Below are 20,491 nucleotides of genomic sequence, written 5' to 3' on the forward strand. Positions count from 1 at the left end.
ATTTTATAATAAATGTTATAAAGCTTTTTAGTTTTAGTGAAACAGCTAAACACAAACTACTTTTTTTTATTATGAAACAATTTCTGATTTGTCCTTTGTTTTCTCCAAAAAAATACACAGTAAATATAGAATATAAAAAAAAAAAACTAGTCTCACTAAGCATGTTGTCTCTAAACATAAAATGGACTGATCATTTGCATCGATGCCTTACACCTTACCCAGAAGACAACTTTTTCTTTAGGATATTTAAGGAATCTTCTGAAGTGATTCATTTACTAGGCACCTTAAATGGAAACCAGGTCTTATACTTCAATATAATATATAACAAATTTTCATGTGGCAATGAGTTTGAAGCCATCTGGTGCAAGGTGGGGTCCAACAAGATTAAATACACAGCTGAGTGTCATAACAGATCTGGTGGTGGATTTGGTTGCTAGTGACAAAGAAATGCATCAATAAATATGATGGGTGAAAAAAGAGTAATCATAATGGGAGACTTTAATTATCCTAACATTGATTCGGAAGCTACGAAATCGCACGAGAAGAATGAAACTGAATTTATTGAGTTCTTGCGAGACAACTTCCTCAAGCAGCATGTGACAGAAGGAACTCAAGGTCAAAGAGTGTTAGAATCTGATTATAGTGTCAAAGGGGGAGGGGTGTTCAGTTAAAGATGTAACTATTCTGCCTCTGGTTGGTGACAGTGATCATGCAGTAATCACTTATGAAGTGGCTAAGCTTATGAATGTTCCATTCAGAAACGGTTACATTCTGAACTACAAAGCAGGAAATTATGACAACCTGAAGGAGTATGCTGGGTTCTGTGCCGTGGTATCAGTTATTGGATGGGAAGGATATTGACAGTGCGTGGGAAGTGTTTACAAAAATACCTAAATGATGTGATATCAGAATGTGTCCCTAAAGTTCAAAGAATAAATAGAGTAGGATTGAAATGGATGTGCAATCTAATTAAGAAAGAGATTAGTAAGATAAAGATGATGTGGAAAGAATATCGTGTGCATAAGGATGACGTCAATTATGATAATTATAATTAGAATGAATTTGAAAGAATAACTCTACTGAATGCAGATGGTATGCAGAAGTAATTGTTCAACTAATGAGCAGCCATTTTCCTAAAAGCTATTGACCTGGTATATGCAGCATTGAACTCACCATTACCTCTCTTCACTGTATGAGGAAACTCATGTGGATAAGGAGAGAGTACTAATGCTGTTGCACAAACTGAATAAGAATTCTGCAAAAAGAACTAATGGGATATCAGCAGTTGAGTATTCAGCTGAAGGAGGCTATTCCCTTGACCAGACTATATAATTTAAGTCTCAGAACAGGGAAGATTCCACAAGAATAGAAAGAATGTATGGTAATCCCATTGCACAGGAGTGGTGGTACAAAGACTGATATATCCAACTATCAACCAATCAGTATCTCAGGAATGGTGGTGAAGACTTTGGAAATTTTTTTTTTGGGGGGTGAATCTGCAAGATTCAAGGTAACCAGTCATGTGCCTCAAGGATCAGTCCTTGGCCGACTGTTATTGAATCTGTACATTCAAAGGTCATACCGTGTATGACCTTTGATGTCTTTATGCCATAAAAATCAAATAAAAAAAATCAGTATGTCAAGGATTTGACATGTGACATACAGCTATTTGCTGATGATGCAAAAATAGATTAGGGTAATGGAGTGCTGCTGATATGCAGTACTTGAAGAATGATTTGAGGCTAGAATTATGGGTACATGAAAATGGTTGTCACTTGATCATCATCAAATTCCTGACATGTATCCTCAAGGGGTGTACAGGATACGATAGTACTACATGAAAAACTGTCATGTCATGGCTGTCATTTCAATGTTAATAAATGTAAAATCATGCACTTCGATGTGATTAGATATCCAATGTCGTATCATATTGGTGGAATTATGCTTTAAGAAACTAATGAGGCTAGGGATCTCGGAGTTGTAGCAGACAGGAAGTTCAAGCGCAAGAGTCATACAGCAAAAAATGTAAATACAACTCAGAGAATAATGGCAATGCTGAAACGAACCTTGACATGTAAAGATAAGGAAGTCATTTTGCCTCTTTACAAGACCTTGATAAGTCCTCACTTGGACTATTGTGTACAGATCTGGTCTCCTGGTTTCTGTGATGATTCAGCTGAGAGAGTGCAAAGCAGAGTGTCAAAAATGATATCAGGATTGCAGAATACAGATTGAGAATAATGTAGGCTGCAGACATTAGCAAACAGGTGAAAAACGGGTAATATGATCGAGACTTATAAACTTCTAAAAGGGTTATATAAAATTTCAGTAGATAGAATTTTTCATTTTATGGAGGGTAAAGAAAATATGCAAGGGTATCCATGGGAACTGAGGATGCTGTCAAGAAGGGGGGGGGGGGTAAGGGCTATTTTTTTTTTTCTCATACAGTAGCACGTGACTAGAATGCATTGCTGTTGGATGTTTTGTGTGTGCAAGTAGTGTGAATGAATTCAAGAACAGGTATGACAGCTGGTGTGAATAGTATGGCCTCCCTCGATGAGTTCCTGACTCCTTGGAAGTCTCTTAATAATAATAATAATAATCAATCTACATGTTCATTCTTCTGCACTGGTCATTTGTATAATTTGACACAATATGTAAACAACTGACATTACTCACTGCTCTCTCAACGATCAGTCAAAATGCAGAATCACAAGCTATAATTTTGTCATTCATATGTGCAGGCCTGGTTGGCCAAGTGGTTAATATATCTGCTCTCGACCTAAGAGGCTAAGGGTTCGAATCCCACCAAAGGAATGGATGTTTGTGATTGTCCTAATAACCGTTTACCATATGTGCTGCTGTAACCTGTCCTGGTGCAGTATGACCTTTCGTGTCTTTGCACCATAAAAATCAAATAAAAAAATCATTAACATGTCAAAATACTTGGATTCTTTAACATGCATTTGCAAGGATGGAATAAGTGCTTCTATTGAAACCAAATATATGTAGGGAAAGGGAGGGAGAGAAAATCTGTTTGTTTCAGGATATATTAGAAAGTAATAATTAATAGAAATCCTATATTGAGTTGATGCTAAAAGACACCACAACGCACAGCTACAAACAAAACTAACTTATTGTAGCATTAAATGTACTGGCCTGGTTGGCCTAGTGGTTAGTGGATCCGTTCTCCAGCCAGAAGGCTGCAGGTTTGAATCCAGCCATGGGCATGGATGTTTAGGGATTGTCTGTGAAAATACTAGTGGTGGTGGTCGGCAGTAGATGGCATTGGTGTAGATGATGAAGGTAGTTGCAGTTAGTGGAGACAGAGCTGTAGAATAGGAGCCCTCCCTTGATGAATCTTTGGACTCCCTGGAGGTGTTATGTAATGATAATAATAAAAGGGATGATGCATGCAAAAAACTATTTATCCTAAAAATATTTGGTAAATATTTTCATATTGGAAATAATAAGAGCATTTATATAAAATAAAATTTTTACAATATAAACTAACCTATATATAGAAAGAAAAGAAAGTAAAAAAAAAAAAATTGCGAAATGAAGTATAATGCTTGAAATGATTTCTTAAGCTGGCCTAGTTGGCCAAGTGGTTAGCGGATCCGCTCTCCAGCCAAAAGGCTGCGGGTTCAAATCCCACCATGAACATGCGATTGTCTGTGAAAATACTAGCAGTAGTGATGCTGAGCAGTAGATGGCATTCGTGTAGATGATGCAGTTCGCTGTAGTTGGTGGATTAAGTGGTGAGACAGAGTTGTAGAGTAGGAGCCCTCCCTTGATGAATCTTTGGACTCCCTGGAGGTGTTATGTAATGATAATAATAAAAGGGATGATGCATGCAAAAAACTATTTATCCTAAAAATATTTGGTAAATATTTTCATATTGGAAATAATAAGAGCATTTATATAAAATAAAATTTTTACAATATAAACTAACCTATATATAGAAAGAAAAGAAAGTAAAAAAAAAAAAATTGCGAAATGAAGTATAATGCTTGAAATGATTTCTTAAGCTGGCCTAGTTGGCCAAGTGGTTAGCGGATCCGCTCTCCAGCCAAAAGGCTGCAGGTTCAAATCCCACCATGAACATGCGATTGTCTGTGAAAATACTAGCAGTAGTGATGCTGAGCAGTAGATGGCATTCGTGTAGATGATGCAGTTCGCTGTAGTTGGTGGATTAAGTGGTGAGACAGAGTTGTAGAGTAGGTGCCCTCCCTCGATGAGTCCTTGGACTCCCTGGAGGTGTTACATAATAATAATAATAAATACAGTATAAAGAGCCTATGCACCAGATTTTGTGACAATTAGAGACATGAAATTTATGACCTTGTATAATGAAAAACATTCTTCTCCCACAGTCACCATACTGCATATATGCAAGCCAAACAAAGTGGAAGTTTTATTGAAGCACTAAATGAAGGACAATGTACTAACAATCTGTTTTGAAGTAATCAAAAAGGGAAATTTAGTCATTTATTTATACTTTATTAAGTACAGAAACAAACCAAGAGGCTGTGGATCCATATCTGACTTATGGTAGCAGATTAATTTCATTTCCTGGTGTGAGACACCACTTTGTTTACTAGATACCTGAATAGCCTAGTCATTATCTCACACTTACAACAAATATACTATAAGTTTAGAATGGGATTCAGATCGAGTTGGATTTAGGTATGAGTTTGGATTCAAATAAAAATGTGTGAGCAGTATTTTGAAATTGGATGGGATTTATATCAGCTATACAAGTGAGACTTGGTGTTCTTTTCCACTCAAGACTTAAGTGTCCTGGGGATAGAGAGGGGCACCAAATGTTTTTCTATTTCATGGGTAAATGTTGGAAGTTTTTTTTCCACTTAGTTAGACAATAATAAATTTAGTTTAATCCTTTATCCAAGTGTAAGCAAACAAAGTTTGTGCCTGAAGTATCTTCAGGACTGAGGCAACTCGTGGTAAAGGTGGACCAAGCTCTTAGTCTTAGTATCTCCCATAATGTAAAGCACATCTCTTTGCAGACATGTATAATGCTATGCATTAAGGGAAGGGCCACCACCCAGACCGGTTTCGACCTTTATTGAATGTTCAAGTACAGGTCAAACTTAGTGTTGTTCCCCTCAGTAACAGGCTCACCCTGCCACTGAGAAGAACTCTCAGCGTTGGCTCTACCCCGTGGCAGACTCACCCCCACCACCGAGCAGAGCCGCTCATTTGCTCGTATGTCATCTGAGGGGGGTAACAGTAACAACCAAGCCTCAGTTAAAACTTCATGGGCTACAGCATTGCCATTCATTACACAAGCTTCCAACCGATTTCAACCTTTACTGAGGTCACATCAGTGGGAGCCAGACCCAGAGGTGGTGATACTAAGGTGGAAGTAATGGAGAAGTCACATTTACCTATACAAGTTGCCAAAAGGTGTCTCACCTTATTATTAAGTTACTCTGGATTTAGAGGAAGATGGTGGAAGTTTTTTCCAACTTGGTTAGACTATAATAAATTTAGTTTAATCCTTTAACCAAGCTCCCATCACTACTTGTCTTAGTATCTCCCATAATGTAACGCACATCTTCTTGCGACATGTATAATGTTATGCATTAAGGGAAGAGCCACTACCCAGCCCAGTTTTGACCTTTATTGAGATATTCAGAGTAATTTAATAATAAGGTGAGACACACCTTTTGGCAACTTATATAGGTAAATATGACTTCTCCATTACTTCCACCACCTCTGGGTCTGGCTCCCACTGATGAGACCTCAATAAAGGTCGAAAGCAGTCTGGGTAGTGGCCCTTCCCTTAATGCATAGCATTATACATACCTGCAAGGAGATGTGCTTTACATTACAGGAGATATGTAAATATGACTTCTCCATTACTTCCACCACCTCTGGGTCAGGCTCCCACTGACAAGACCTCAATAAAGGTCGAAAGCGGTCTGGGTAGTGGCCCTTCCCTTAATGCATAGCATTATACATACCTGCAAGGAGATGTGCTTTACTTTACGGGAGATACTAAGACAAGTAGTGATGAGAGTTTGGTCCACCTTTACCACGAGTTGCATCAGTCCTGAAGATATTTCAGGTGCAATCTTTGTTTGGTTACACTTGGATAAAGGATTAAACTAAATTTATTATTCATGGGTAAATCAGGAAGAAGGAACAGTTGTTTCCTATCAAAAATTAGGGTTAGATGTATTTTGAATTTCTATTTCAATAATAAAACACGAATATATTATGTATTTTTAATTATAATACAAATGGATGAAATATATCTTAAAAAAACAAGGAACATTTCGAAAATCATAATAAGCATTTCTCAATAACCTTCCTTTCTCAAAAATAGTCTATAGCTGCCACTGCTTTAAGAAATTAGCAGTAGTATAATTGAGAGTAAGAGTATTTCTATTCCTTATAAAGCAGTAGCACTATTATGCAGTTTCTGGCTATGTGGGGAATTTACATTATGCAAGTGCAAACCCATAGCAGAAAATAAGGGCGCGGTCACATATATATTTTCCCGATGAAGTAAAGTCCAACTTTGTTTTACCTTATGTCAACAAATGTTACTACAATGTGGTGAATAAATGATAACTTTACACTGAAGAAAATGATTCTGTTATTCCAAAATATTAAAAATAGATTCTCAACACAGCAATGGTTTTGGAATTCCATTTTCAACCCTTTGGGATTTGCAAAAAGAAAACAGCGAAAGGAATTTCACTGTTTTCTTTAATCTCAGCAGATTACGTATCATTCAGAGGGCATATTTCAATTTTACATCACAATATATATAATCTTTTTTGTTGTTGTTGTTGTTATCATGCGTTGCAATTACAATTACTCTGCTGATGTTACGGGAAGAAACATTTGCCTGGCGTTTTTCTGACAGCTTACTTACTCTTCACATGCTTGCGAAACGCTGATTCTTTGAATGTTCGCTTCTTGCCTAAGCTGCAATACTTGTTTCTTCATTGCCTGGACCTGTGCCATGTTGCTTATTTCAAGAATAATAGTTTTCAATTACTGAAAGTGTATATATCGCAGATTCAAAAGCAAAAACTCTAGCTTCCTTTATGCGACCGTTCACCAGACGGCGCATATAGGTTACTGTTTAGGATCAAAATACCGTACATGCACAGAAGTAACTATAGAAAAAGGTGCTACTTTTAAATGTAAAAATGTGTAGTGCTGTCATTATTTCAGTGAAAGATGCGCAGTGTTTCAGGTACTAAAAGAGATTTTAATATCCATCCCATAAATGTTTTATTGAAATATTTCTATCATATGTTTATACCTTCAGTTTTTTAGAAAATAAAATTAATTAAAAATGGAGTAATTTATAGCAAATGTTGGTTGATTGGTAGGGCCTCTGCTACTAATGGCTCACGAAAAAAGGTTAGTTAGTTTGAGCGTGGTTAGTACTTGAAAGGGTTTCAGTCGTTCGATGCTGTTGGCACACTCTCCCTCGATGAGTCTTTGGACTCCCTGGAGGTGTCACATAATGATAATTATTATATATTAGTATTCATTTTTTTACAGTTTAATAAATAAAGGTATATCTAACGGTATTCATTTATGTGGAGATACAAGTTTTACACAGCCTCCATATCGAAACTTATTGATTATGCGTAGGCTTACTGCGCTGTCAAGTTTTGTTTGCCTATGTGAGGATTTACACAAACTAAGAATATATTATTATTATTAACATCTGACTTCCATGGAGTTAAAATACTCCTCGCGGGGAGATATATATAACAAGTGTTTGTTTTATTTTATTATTGATTTTTTGTTGTTGTTTGGAGACCGGAGTGACATGGAGAAGGTGCACTTCTCTTGTAGGTGGATTTATTATTATTATTACATAACATTATTTTATGTTATGTAATAATATTTTAGTGTTTTTATTTTTTTAATAATTTGGAAAGCATGGTAGATCAAACTTGAGACTTTAAGCTACTTTTCAGGCCTCCAGCAAGCAAAGTAGTGGTCTCTCACCAATGAAATTTATCTCCCACCTAGGATGTTAACAAATCAAATGGACTCACAGCCTGCTTTGAACTTTCAGGCTGTTAGTATCCTATCCCCTTTATGTAACCAAGCCAGAATTTATTAGTGATATTTATGTATATCATTAATAAAATAACATTAATAACTTAATAAAGTAGACAATATTTCAGCATAATGTGTGCACTTGAAACCCTCCTTTATTGATAACATTTTTGATATTTATGGATATTTGTAGGTATATTGATTTAATCCAGTAAATCCCTTTTGAGCTATATAAAATGTTTATTATACTTGACAAGAAATTATATTCTTGTTTTACAGTTTACGAAGTTACTTCACGACTAGTCTACTTGTATATACAATAGAAGGCTGTTGACTACATCAGCTACCTTAGTATCCCATAGAGCAAAAACTTAATGGGAAGGGTCACTACCCAGACTGGTTTTCACCTTTATTGAGGTTTCATCAGTGAGAGCCAGACCCAGGAAAATAACAAGGTTAAAATCAAGGCAGAAGTCATATATTTTCCATATTATTATTATTATTATTAAACAAGACCTCATGGAGTCAAAGACTCATCTAGGAGGTCCTTTTATCTCGCACACATCTCATCATACCGGGTCTTAAACACATTCAAACACCATGCAGACACCACACTCTCAGGCAAGGCATTCCAATCATTCACAACTCTGCACGAAAAAAACCTGCCTCTCACTCCCTTACTCACACCCTCTTTATACAGTTTCCAGGGATGACCTCTCCCCTGATCTCCCACTATTCTCTGCAGAACTTCTCCACCGTTGAACCTATAACAACCCCTTCCCAACTTGTAGGTCTCTATCATATCTCCCCCTCTTCCCTCTCTCCACTAGACTCTGCAAATTACATCTTTTCAATCTTTCCTCATACTCGACATTCCAGAGGTCAGAAACTACCTTAGTCAGTTGCCTTTGGACCCTTTCCAACATCTCTTCATCCTTCTGAAAACCAGGTGACCAAATCTGGGCACAATAGTCCATGTGTGGCCTAATCAAAGCCTTATACAATGGAACAAGAATCTCCCTACTTCTACATGTCAGTGTCCTCCTCATCATTCCCAGAAGTCTTTGTGTTGTTTTCACTATTTTGGCGATGTGTCCCCTAAATTTTAGATCCTTATCCACTATCACTCCCAGATCTCTTATTTCCTCTACTTCCAACAATATATTCTCAGCAAGCATAAATTCTGCATCCCATCTTTGTTTTCCAAATTTCAAAACCTTACATTTTGCAACATTGAACTCACTTCCCCATTTGCTTGCCCAATAACTCAATTTATTCAAGTCTTCTTGCAAGGCCACAACATCTTCACTACACTTCATGGTTCGTCCCAACTTTGCATCATCTGCAAACAACTGAATATCTCCATCCAAATCTTCGCCAATATCATTAATATACAAGTTAAATAGTAATGGCTCTAAAACAGACCCCTGAGGCACTCTACTAATGACTTTCCTTTTCCTGGATATTGCACCCCCATACACAACTTGTTGATACCTATCAGATAGCCAGTCTCCAATCCAATGCACTAATCTAATATCCAACCCCATCTGCTCTAGTTTGACTGTCAACTTATCATGAGGTTCTCTATCAAAAGCTTTTGCGAAATCCAAGTATATTACTGTGTATCCTTCTCCTCTGTCCAAGGAAGCAGTCACTTTATTGTAATAAGTAAGTAGATTACTAAAACACGACCTCCCTTTAGCAAATCCATGCTGTCCATCAAAGATTATACCATTGTTGTCAACCCAACTCTGGATCCTAGTTCTCACAAGCTTCTCCAACAACTTAACCACAACACCTGACACACAGATAGGCCTATAATTTGATGCTTGAGTTCGACACCTCCTTTATGAAGTGGCACAATCTTGCCCTCCTTCCACTCTTTAGGGACTTGACCAAGTGCAAGACTTGTATTAAAAAAATATGTCAAGGCAGGTGTCAACTCTCTGGCACATTCCTTTAGAATACGTGGTGATATATTATCAAGTCCCACAGCCTTATTTACATCTAGTTTACTCAACTCCACAAACACCTCTTGCTCACTTACAGTCAGTCTCTCCTCCCCATCATCAACTGCTCTTAATCTCTCCATGAAGTCAAAATCACAAGATTGAAAGATCTTTATGAACTGCTCATTAAGTATCTCCACCACACATTCTGCAACAGCTGTCTTTATACCATTTCCTCCAATCAATGTCATCCTTCCATAATCATTCTTTCTTTTGCTGGCTACATATCGAAAGAACTCCCTAGGATTCTTTTTAGCTTCATTAGCTAACTGCTGTTCATACCTCTCTTTAGCTACTCTCACCAACCAAGTCACCCTCCTTGCCTGGTCTTTATAGACCTCATGAAATTGGTTACTTCCACTTCTCTTATGCTGCCTCCACAATGCCCTTTTTCTCTGTATTGCATGCTTAATCTCTTTATTCATCCATCTCACACCTACCTTATTTAACCTTCTCACCCGTGGTATACATTTAGACATTGCATCCACTAAATATTTTTTGAAAATCCCCCAAGCTGCATTGATCTCTTTTCCAGCTAACTCCTCATTCCATGCTACACCTGCAAGCTGTCTTCTGAGCTCTTCATAATCACCCCCCTTGTAGTTCCACATATACCCTTTTTTCACAGGGGTCCTTGCACTGCTGGCAACCACCCAAGTAATCACCTCATGGTCACTTTCACCAATTGGTGGATGATTTGATACCTCATTGATAATTACATCCTCCGATGAGATGACCAAATCCAAGACCCTTAATCCTCTTGTGCCTTCTGTTAAATACTGTCTAAGGTAGTTATCCCTCAAAAACTCAAGAAACTCATTTTCTTTACTTCCAGTTGCTATCTCTTCATTCCAGTCTATATTGCCATAATTAAAATCACCCATAATGATCACCCTTTTCTTATTTGCTTGGCTTATTTGACTATAAATTTCACTATCACCACCATTCACATTACCAGGTCTATGACAACATCCCACCAAGTATTTGATGCTATTCACCTCTATCTCACACCATACTGCCTCAAAACCACTGGCCCCATTTCCCTCTTGCATCTCTACCTTGTATGGACATAACTCTTTCTCTATCATCAATAGCACTCCCCCTCCCTTTTTACCCCTTCTATCCTCACGAAACACATCATACCTTTCCATCTCTATTCCTGTCAGGATGTCATCCTCATCTAACCATGTCTCACTTATTCCGACAATCTCTGGGTGCACAGACGCAATTAGTGCAACCATTTCATCCGCCTTGTTCCTTATACTTCTAGCATTGGTATACAAACACAACAACTCATTTCTGGATCTACAGCTAGTTCCACTGATACCACTCACTTGATGTGATCTCTCCATGCTGGACTGGAGCCATTTCCCTTTCTGCTTCTTCATTTTAGAACTCTTTGCAATTCCATCTGTTTCCTTTTGATCCCTGATCATCCCATTACTTTCCTGCCTACACATGCTCTCACCTCCTCTTGGAGCATCCACCTTTCTCACGCTGTGTATCCCTGTCCACCCTGAGCCTCCTCGTTTCCCTTCTCCTCTTGCACACCCATTCTCTCATTTTCTATACTCATACCACTCACTTCCCCATTCATTTCCACTCCTTCAATCTCTCCTGTCTTACTCTCCTGCTCTTCCACATCACTCCCCTCTCGATCTGATTCATTCTCTCTATTCACTTCTCCACTTTCCAGCAGCAGTCTCTCCAAGCAACTCACACCATAACCACTCAAATGCAGTCCATCGCTCCCATACAGCTCACTTCGTCCCTCAAACTCATTCCACACATTAACAAACTGTACTCCCATCTCCTCACACATTTCAGCCAGAATATCATTCATAATCCTTTCTCTCCGCCTCATTTCACCACAATCATACCTAGGCAACACACCGACTACCCTTCCTGTCACACTATTCTCCTTTATCTTTCCAAGCAGTCTCCTGATATTCATTTTGACATGCTCTTTGTTCTCTCTCAAATCATTTGTACCAATTAATACAATTAACTCTTTTGCTCGTTCCCGCCTCATATTCAATGCCTCAATCACTCTACTCATTTTACCGCCTGGAAAACATACCTTGTGAATTTTATCCTCTAGCACACCTTTAATAATGGAGTCGCCATACAACGCCACTCGCTCATCTTTTGTTAACTCTTTCATGCCATCATGATTTATTTTAATAGTTTTGACCTGAATTCTCTTAATTTCATTCCGCATCCATTTCATTTCTTGCTTCATCCAATCCAATTCACCTTCCGAACCTCGCGACACATTCACTCTATCATTAAATCTTTCTAACTTTCTAACTCTCGACCCCCTCTTCTCACTTTCCCTCTCATTCATCCTTCTTTGTTTCCGTACTTTCGGTCCAACATACGTCCAACTTTCACTATCATTCTTCTCACTTTCACTCTCGCATATCTTTCTTTGTTTCCGTACTTTCGGACTAACATGCGTCCAACTTTCGCTATCATTCTTCTCACTTTTACTGTCATTCATCTTTCTTTGGTTCAGTACTTTCGTTCCAACATGCGTCCAACTTTCGCCATCAGTCATTCTTTTTTCGCTATCATTCATTCTTTCGATTTTTTTTACTTGCGATTTCTGCATCACGCCATTTCTACTTTCATTCGTTCTCTCAATTTCGTTTCTTTCCGCCTCACTTTCGTCCCTTTTAACATCCGTTATGGTTGTCAAATCGCTCTTTTTCTTTTTTCCTGATTTTTTAACATTTTTTCGCCTGTCTTGCTCACCATCCTTCTCTTTCAAACGTGCACTCGCGACACAATCGGTACTAACACTTTCTGTCATCAACTTCATATTCACATTCATCAATTCCTCGTTCAGGTCACATTTCGCACACACCCTTCTTCCCGCACTAAACATCCACAAATCATTTATGTAATCGAAGGAATACATATAACAGACCTCACACTTAACGAACCGACTGAAATCCAAATTAAAATCATGGAATGACAATGCCGCCGCCATTTTATTTTTTTTTTCTCTGCAGGTTACTAGGTCTAATATTAACGTTTTCGTATTTAGTTTAAGCAAGAAAAAAAACCCCACACTAATAATATCGGTAGCGTACAACGTTTACAGCCGCTCTTACTTAAACAATTACGCATATATACTTAATTATTCCTAGTAAAACTTATCTGAATCAGGAGCTATTCTTCAACATCTCTCTCCTGGGCAAAGTGCATAGTTTTATATACAAGTAGAAAAGGTTTATCACCTTATTATTGAATACTCTGAATGAGAGAATAGTTGTGGAAAGTTTTCCCAGTTGGGTACAATGAATATACAAATAGACTTTATTATTATTATTACGTGACACCTCCAAAAGAGTTCAAGGACTCATCATGGAAGGGCACACTACTCCACTACAACTCGCCGCCTCCCATGTTATACTCTAAATATAGAAGTCTGAAGAACATCCAAGTGCTGAGACCATGGCCGTCACCAAATTAGATCATGCCCTGAAGCAAACAATCAAATATTGCCCCTGATGGATTATAAAACAAAAATATAAGAAAATCTCCAATTGCTATTTCGTTTTTATTACAAGAGAAACATTAATGCAAAACAATTACATATTAATATTAATTAAATGTTTGCTCTATGGGGATATTGCACAATAAAACTGTTTATAAGCTCTTCTAAATTTAAATTATAAGCTATGTCTGCCTCTATCGATATAGTTTGCTAGACCAACCAATCTTTCTTGGGTCATTGCTATTGACAAATAATTTTTATCGGTTTAAGCTTGGAAAAATTTCTTTCCGCATTTGCTACACTAACAGGAATTGTTAGCATAGCGACGCAGTCTACTGGCTGAATGAGCGCCCTTATTAAGCTGCATAGTGAGGCAGGCTGCCTCTGCGCTACATCCTGTTGGTGGTACTGGCTGAAACCAACATCTCCAATCTTGATATCAGGTTTAATATTGCTTTCTTTCATAATGTGATCAGTGGAGATAATGTACACCCTTGTTGCATACCTGAATTAACAACATCAAACCATCTTCCTGTATCTCTTCTCAACTATTAGCCTTAAAGTGAAAATCTGATCATTAACCTCTCTTTGGATGAACCCAGCATGTTCTTCTCCTCCACAATTTTTCTTAGCCGTTTCTCAAGAATACTGCATAAATCCTACTAGAAACACTCAGAGAAATTCCTCTGTAATTCTCATATTCATCTTTATTCCCTTTTTATAGATGGGTGTTATGAGTGATCTACTCCATCATCTAGAATTCAATCCTCTGACCAGGCCTTCTGAATTATGGAGTGTAGCCACTGTAAAATGTTTATACCTCCATATTTTAGAATTTCTGGTTGAATATCATCAATTCCAACTGGCTTTCCACATTTCAGGTTTATGATAGCTTTTTCTACTTCAAATATGGATATACATTCAAGATGGCATTCTAGTTGAGTGTTTACTACCACCATGCTATCACTACTTGTTTCATTTAGCAATCTTTCAAAGTAATTACTCCATACATCTAGAATATCTTTATCCTCAGTTTCAGGTCTTATTTTATCATCTCTGATTCCTTTTACAGTACTCTTTCCTCCATTTCTGAGCTTTTTTAATAGCTCCAGAATATTTTACTACCTTCCTGATATTTATTTTCTATGTTCTTACCAACTCTTCCCATGACTTTTGTTTAGCTAATTTTACACAATTTTACTAATTTTACATTTTTCTCTGATTCCTTTTACTTTATAAAATTTATAATATATCTAAATGTTGTACTTAGTTTTGGACCTTTATTATTATTATTTGGTATCCTCCATGGAGTCAACAGACTCATCATGGGAGGCCCACTTAACCAGCAACATGTCTATTATAATGAGCCTTGAAGTATTTACACTACCTGCACTCACAGTGCACTTAGGCAGTGCATTCCAATCACTAACAACCCCATGTAAAAAATCTTCTCCTCATGCTCTTCTTCACTACAACTATACAACTTCCAGGAATGGCCTCTCATTCTTCCCCATCTTAACATCCACTCATCTTATAATTTCTTCATATTGATCTGATCGAATCCCTTAACTAGTTTGGTCTCTATCGTAACTCCTCTTTTCATCCTGTCCACTAACCTCTGTAATCCATATATGGTCTGACCAATGCCTTATATAGAGGCACCACCATCACCTCCTCCTTATCCCTACATGTCAATGTACTTTTTATCATAATAATACGATGTGCAGTCTGCACCATGTGTGATGTGCCCTCAGAACTTCAGTCCACTATCCGCCATCACTCCAAGATCCTGAATCTCAATTCCTGAAGTATAGCTTTGCCAATACAGTATATAGCCTTATATCTCTGTATCCCAAAGTGTAACACCTTGTATTTATTAACGTCCCCATTCATTTGTCCATGCTAAAAGTCTATTCAAATCTTCCTGCAAAGAATTAATAACACTACTCCTGATAATTCTACCTAGCTTTGCATTCGGCAAACATTTGAAGATCTCCAGTTAATCCACATGAAATATCATTAACAAACAAGTTAAACAGTAGAGGCCCAAGAACAGAACCGTAAGACATGCCACTGGTCACCTTCCTTTTCTGAGACACAGCTCTATCATACACAACTTGCTAGTATTGTTTAAAGAAAGCCAATCCTCTGCAGCTTGTACACCAACTTATCATGTGGTAATTTATCAAATGCTTTTGTAAAGCCCAAGAATATCACTATATAGGATTCTCCCCCTCATCCAACACATTTGTAACCTTATCATAAAACATAAGCAGATTGCTAAAACAAGACCTGCCCTTCACAAATTCATGCTGATCATCATAGAGAATCTTATGTTCATCAACCCAATCCTGTATTCTATTTCTAACCAATTTTCCCAACACTTTGATCACAACTGCAGATATACAGACCAGTCTATAATTGAAAACTTCTGTTCTAGAACCATGCTTGTGGAGAGGTATTATTTTGCCTTCTTTCCATGACTTAGGAACCTTCCCCACTGCAAGACTCATTAAATAACCAGGATAAGGGCATGACTAACTCTTTTGCACATTATTATTATTATTATTCGTGGCACCTCCAAGGAGTCCGAAGACTCATCGCAAGAGGATACCTACTGTACAACTCTCTGTCTCCACTACTACACACAACCTCTACTACCAATCACCTACATCAATGCCATCTACTGCCCACAACCACTACCACCACAGCTAGAATTTTTTGTCTGTAAATTGCGTGTGTTCTGAAGGGCCAATTTATTTGTACGAGGGATGAAAAACCCGAGTTTCCAGGAGAAAAAAACTACCTCTGTATGAGATCGGCTAACTCACCTTCGATTGAAAAAGTCCATATAAAGATTCCTCCCGTCATGACAAGAATCGAACTTAGGCCTTTTCTAATCGAAGGGCACAACTACCATCGTTCTTCCAATTGCACTACAGAGGCACTTTCTTTAAAAGGCACATTCTTTAAAAATGTGTAGCGATATGTCATCCATTCCCACAGCCTTATTAACATCTTACCTGAGCAACACTTGATGCACCTCTGATTTCCTCACCTTTAATTCTCCTAATTCTTGCCTCCCTTCTGCATGTTGCACGGCATCATTCACACCACTATGATATATACTGATGAAGTGATCATTAAATAATTCCACTATATTGTTTGCTTTGGTTACTCTGCTATCATAACTATTCACCAGCATCAACCTGCCATAATTACTCTTTCTTTTAAGGTTACAGGGTGATCAGCATTCATATTTATGAATTTAGGGACACAAAACAAATGTGTTGAAAAGATTATTTTACTAATTAACAATAAAATAAAAACTTGACATTTCGACCCCTGTTTTGAGATCATCATTAGAAGGATAGATGTATATAGGAACCAAGCTACATGCTGTTGCACTCTATAGAGGTAAATTAAATCTACGTTGTTAACTAGTCTTTTTCTTAGCCTGACCTCTAGTGATAAAAAATTATAATATTTTTCCATAATTATTTTTCCTCTTGCTTGCCGCATACCAGAAAAATTCCCTTGGATTAGCGTTGACCTGACTGGCCAATCTTTTCTCATATTCTACTTTTCCTTTTGTAGCCATGCTTGTCACTTTTCTGGCCTGCACTTTATATTCTTCATGCATCTGTTCACTGCAAACTGTCTTATATTTCCTCCATAATAACTTCTTTTGTAATGCTGCTTTCTTGATTTCACCATTCATTCATTTCATTCGTTCTCTATTTATTGGCTTAACTTTTGGTATGCAGTTATGCATTGCTTGTGTTAGATACTGCCTTATCATTTCCCATGCACTGTCAACATCTTTTTTTATACAATTCATCAATCCAGTGTATTGATGTTAGTTGACTTGACCACAGAGCTTTTCATAATCACACACCTTATAGTTCTACACATATATATATATATATATATATATATATATATATATATATATACCTTCTTGATAAAGCAACTTTTTTAGAGGGTATTGGTTTGGTTTGGATCATGAGCTGGCTGTGCTGATATCTCATTCACAACCACATCCTGTGAGGATATCACCAAAAATCTAACACCAATAAACTCGTGTTGCTTCCATCATATGCTGCTTTAGATAGTTATCCTGTAGAAACTCAACAAATTCACTCTCCTTGTTACTATACACTATCTCTTCTTTCCAATCTACATTCTTATAATATGCTGCTTTAGATAGTTATCCTGGAGAAACTCAACAAATTCACTCTCCTTGTTACTATACACTATCTCTTCTTTCCAATCAACATTCTTACAATTAAAATCTCTCATTTTAATTATGGTGTGTGAGGTTACTAGTCACCTCACACATCAAACAGCTTCAAAATCTTCACAAGTACTACTATTTTCCACTTCAACTCTTGAAGGACACAATTCCTCTGTTACCATTAATAATACTCCCCCTCCTCTCACCATCTTCCTGTCCTTTCGGAAAATTCTGTATCTTACCATTTCATACCTACCCACCAATTCTATGTTGTTGTTGTCTTGTCCTTTGAAGAGTCTTAGATGTTTCCGTGTGCTCTTTGTACTGCTTTGGCTATGTCTGTGATTTTGTTTGTATAGAGCTGTTGTTCAGGATTAGGATCTATTTCTTGCAAGGTTGCTGTAATTGCTGGACAGGTAAAGATGTGAGTGGGTGTCAGTTCAGTATTGGGGCAGTTGTTGCAGTTTCTATATGTTCTCGTATCATCTGTATTGATCTTCATTCCTCTATAATGTCCTGTTCGTAGTCTTGCTATCGTGGTGGAGGTCCTTCTGTCAGCATTGATCTCGGGAATTTGATGTTGTATCACTGATTTCAGTGGAATTAGTTTAGCTTTTGCTAGTGCATTGGCATCAGCAAGAGTTATCATATGAGTTTCTTGGTTGAGTTCTCTGGCCTCTTTTGCTAATTTATCAGCTGCTTCGTTGTGATCAATGCCTACATGAGCAGGAATCCATTGTAAAATGCAACTTTTACCTAAACACTTTAGATGATTTAAGAGTTTATGGATGTCTTGTGTGAGCTTGGTATTGCCATTTTTGATTGCCTCCATAGCTGATCTTGAGTCACTGTAAATTATAATTCCTTCAGATTGTTGAGATGATGATAGATTTAAGTAGGCTTCTAGTGCTTTATTTATTGCGTAGAGTTCGCTGGTAAAATTGGAAGCGATTCTCCCAGATCCAACTTTTATTGAAAGTTTTTCACCTTTCGGGAGAAGAAGGAGAACACCAGCGCCTCCATTAATCATATTGGTGTCTGATGATCCATCGGTATAACAAATAACCTGTTTGGAGGATGAAAGGTTGATGGTATTTAGGCCTTTTTCTTTAAGCATTTCTTTTGGTTCTTTTTTTGTACAGAGTTTGGTAAGGTTTAGATTTATGGAGGTATGTGAAGGTAAAGGACTGGAAAATAGAGGTTCTTTGTTTATGTGGACATTTAGCTGATCAAGACCTATTTCTTTCCTGATAGTGTCATCATATTGTAAAGTTGATGATCTGTGAAGTCTGCAAATTTGGTTCCAATGTTCATAAGTTTTTAGGGAGATATGATCACTTTGGTAGCTTCTGATATTATTTATGAATTTTATGGTGGCAAATTTTCGTCTGTCCTCCAGCAGGTCAAGCCCACATTCCTGTTGGGCTCTGATGTTGTTAGTGGATGAGACTGCACCAATGATAATCTTGGATGCTTTTGCTTGTATTTTGTCTAGTTTTTTCTTTACCGATGAGGCCGAAGGTGACCAGATAGGCGCTGCATATTCCATTATTGGCCTTATTAGTGTAGTGTAAGTAGTTTTGAGGATTTTTGGCTGTGCGCCCCAATTTGTTCCACAAAGCCTTTTCAGTATATTTAATTTTTTTAGAGCTCTGTTGGAAGTGTTAGAGATGTGTTGTGCAAAACGTAATTCCTGATCAAGCGTAATACCAAGGTATTTTGGATTTGTGACTTTTTCAATTAGCTTGTTATCGATCATGACTTTGGGATTGTAGGAATGTCTATTTTTCCTGTCTGTACTAAATGTACTTAGTTTTGTTTTGTCTGGGTTGATTTTGAGTTTGAGTTCGTCTGACCATTTTTCTAACCCTCTCATGGATTTGTTTAGAATTTCCTCTGATTCTTTGATTTTAGCACTAGTGTGCCAGATGGCTATATCATCTGCATAGCAAGTTACTTTTGTGTCTTCTGTAAGGTAGGGATGAATATTATTGACATATAGAAGGAATAGTAAGGGACTGAGTACTGAGCCCTGGGGAACACCAGCCCAGGTTCTCCGCTCTTGTGATATTGCTGCATTGATTCTGACTTTGATCTTTCTTCCTCTGATGAAATCAGCAATCCAGATTAAAGCGTTTTCTCTAATTCCAATATCATGTATTGTTTGTATTAATTTTTTGATCCAAACACGATCGAAAGCAGCAGTCATATCAAGGAATATGGCAGTTGTCTTTTTTGTTGGTTTTTCCTGAAATGAGTCTATTATTGTTTGGCAGAAATGGAATAATTGATCTGTTGTCGAATGACGAGTTCTATAAGCAGTTTGGTAGTAGTTGATTTTCTTATTTTTTGTCAGCCAGTGCATAAGCCTGGAGTGTATGATTCTTTCAGTAATTTTACAAAGTATGCTAGTTAATGCGATAGGTCTGTAACTTTGACATTCTGCACCAATTCTATATCCTACCATATAGACCTTATATAAAATATTTAATTTACCTCTATTGTTTTGCAGCTTGCAAACCATGATTCCATGTGCTATAGGTTTTGCAAGGGTCAGTGAATTATGATTGTGTTCCTGGGAAAATCAGAATATATGTAAAAATTCATAAAAACGATTTGGTGAGCATGGTTATTGATATCAACAATGCAGATGATAGTTAACAAAATAAAAACGAGAGA

The 20,491-nt window shown here is 37.3% G+C and overlaps 2 protein-coding genes across 2 annotated transcripts in view; one reads left to right on the forward strand and one right to left on the reverse strand.

Annotated features, from left to right (window-relative positions):
• Positions 1 to 7,041, reverse strand: part of LOC150096685 (guanine nucleotide-binding protein G(I)/G(S)/G(O) subunit gamma-12-like) — a 42,708-nt gene extending 35,667 nt beyond the window's left edge. The window contains exon 1 of the mRNA XM_090408333.1: positions 6,911 to 7,041. Coding sequence (XP_090264459.1) covers positions 6,911 to 7,002 — 92 coding nt within the window. The 5' untranslated portion in view covers positions 7,003 to 7,041. The remainder of the gene's footprint in view (positions 1 to 6,910) is intronic.
• LOC150096686 (tRNA wybutosine-synthesizing protein 2 homolog) overlaps positions 7,006 to 20,491 on the forward strand; it is a 60,097-nt gene continuing 46,611 nt past the window's right edge. Inside the window, exon 1 of the mRNA XM_090408332.1 lies at positions 7,006 to 7,237. Within this exon, the coding sequence (XP_090264458.1) occupies positions 7,191 to 7,237 (47 nt within the window). The 5' untranslated portion in view covers positions 7,006 to 7,190. The remainder of the gene's footprint in view (positions 7,238 to 20,491) is intronic.

The sequence above is a fragment of the Typopeltis vanoorti genome, chromosome 18 (genome assembly GCF_054136105.1).
Source record: "Typopeltis vanoorti isolate ZY-2024b chromosome 18, IOZ_Tvanoo_1.0, whole genome shotgun sequence".
In the NCBI taxonomy this organism is placed as follows: Eukaryota; Metazoa; Arthropoda; class Arachnida; order Uropygi; family Thelyphonidae; genus Typopeltis; species Typopeltis vanoorti.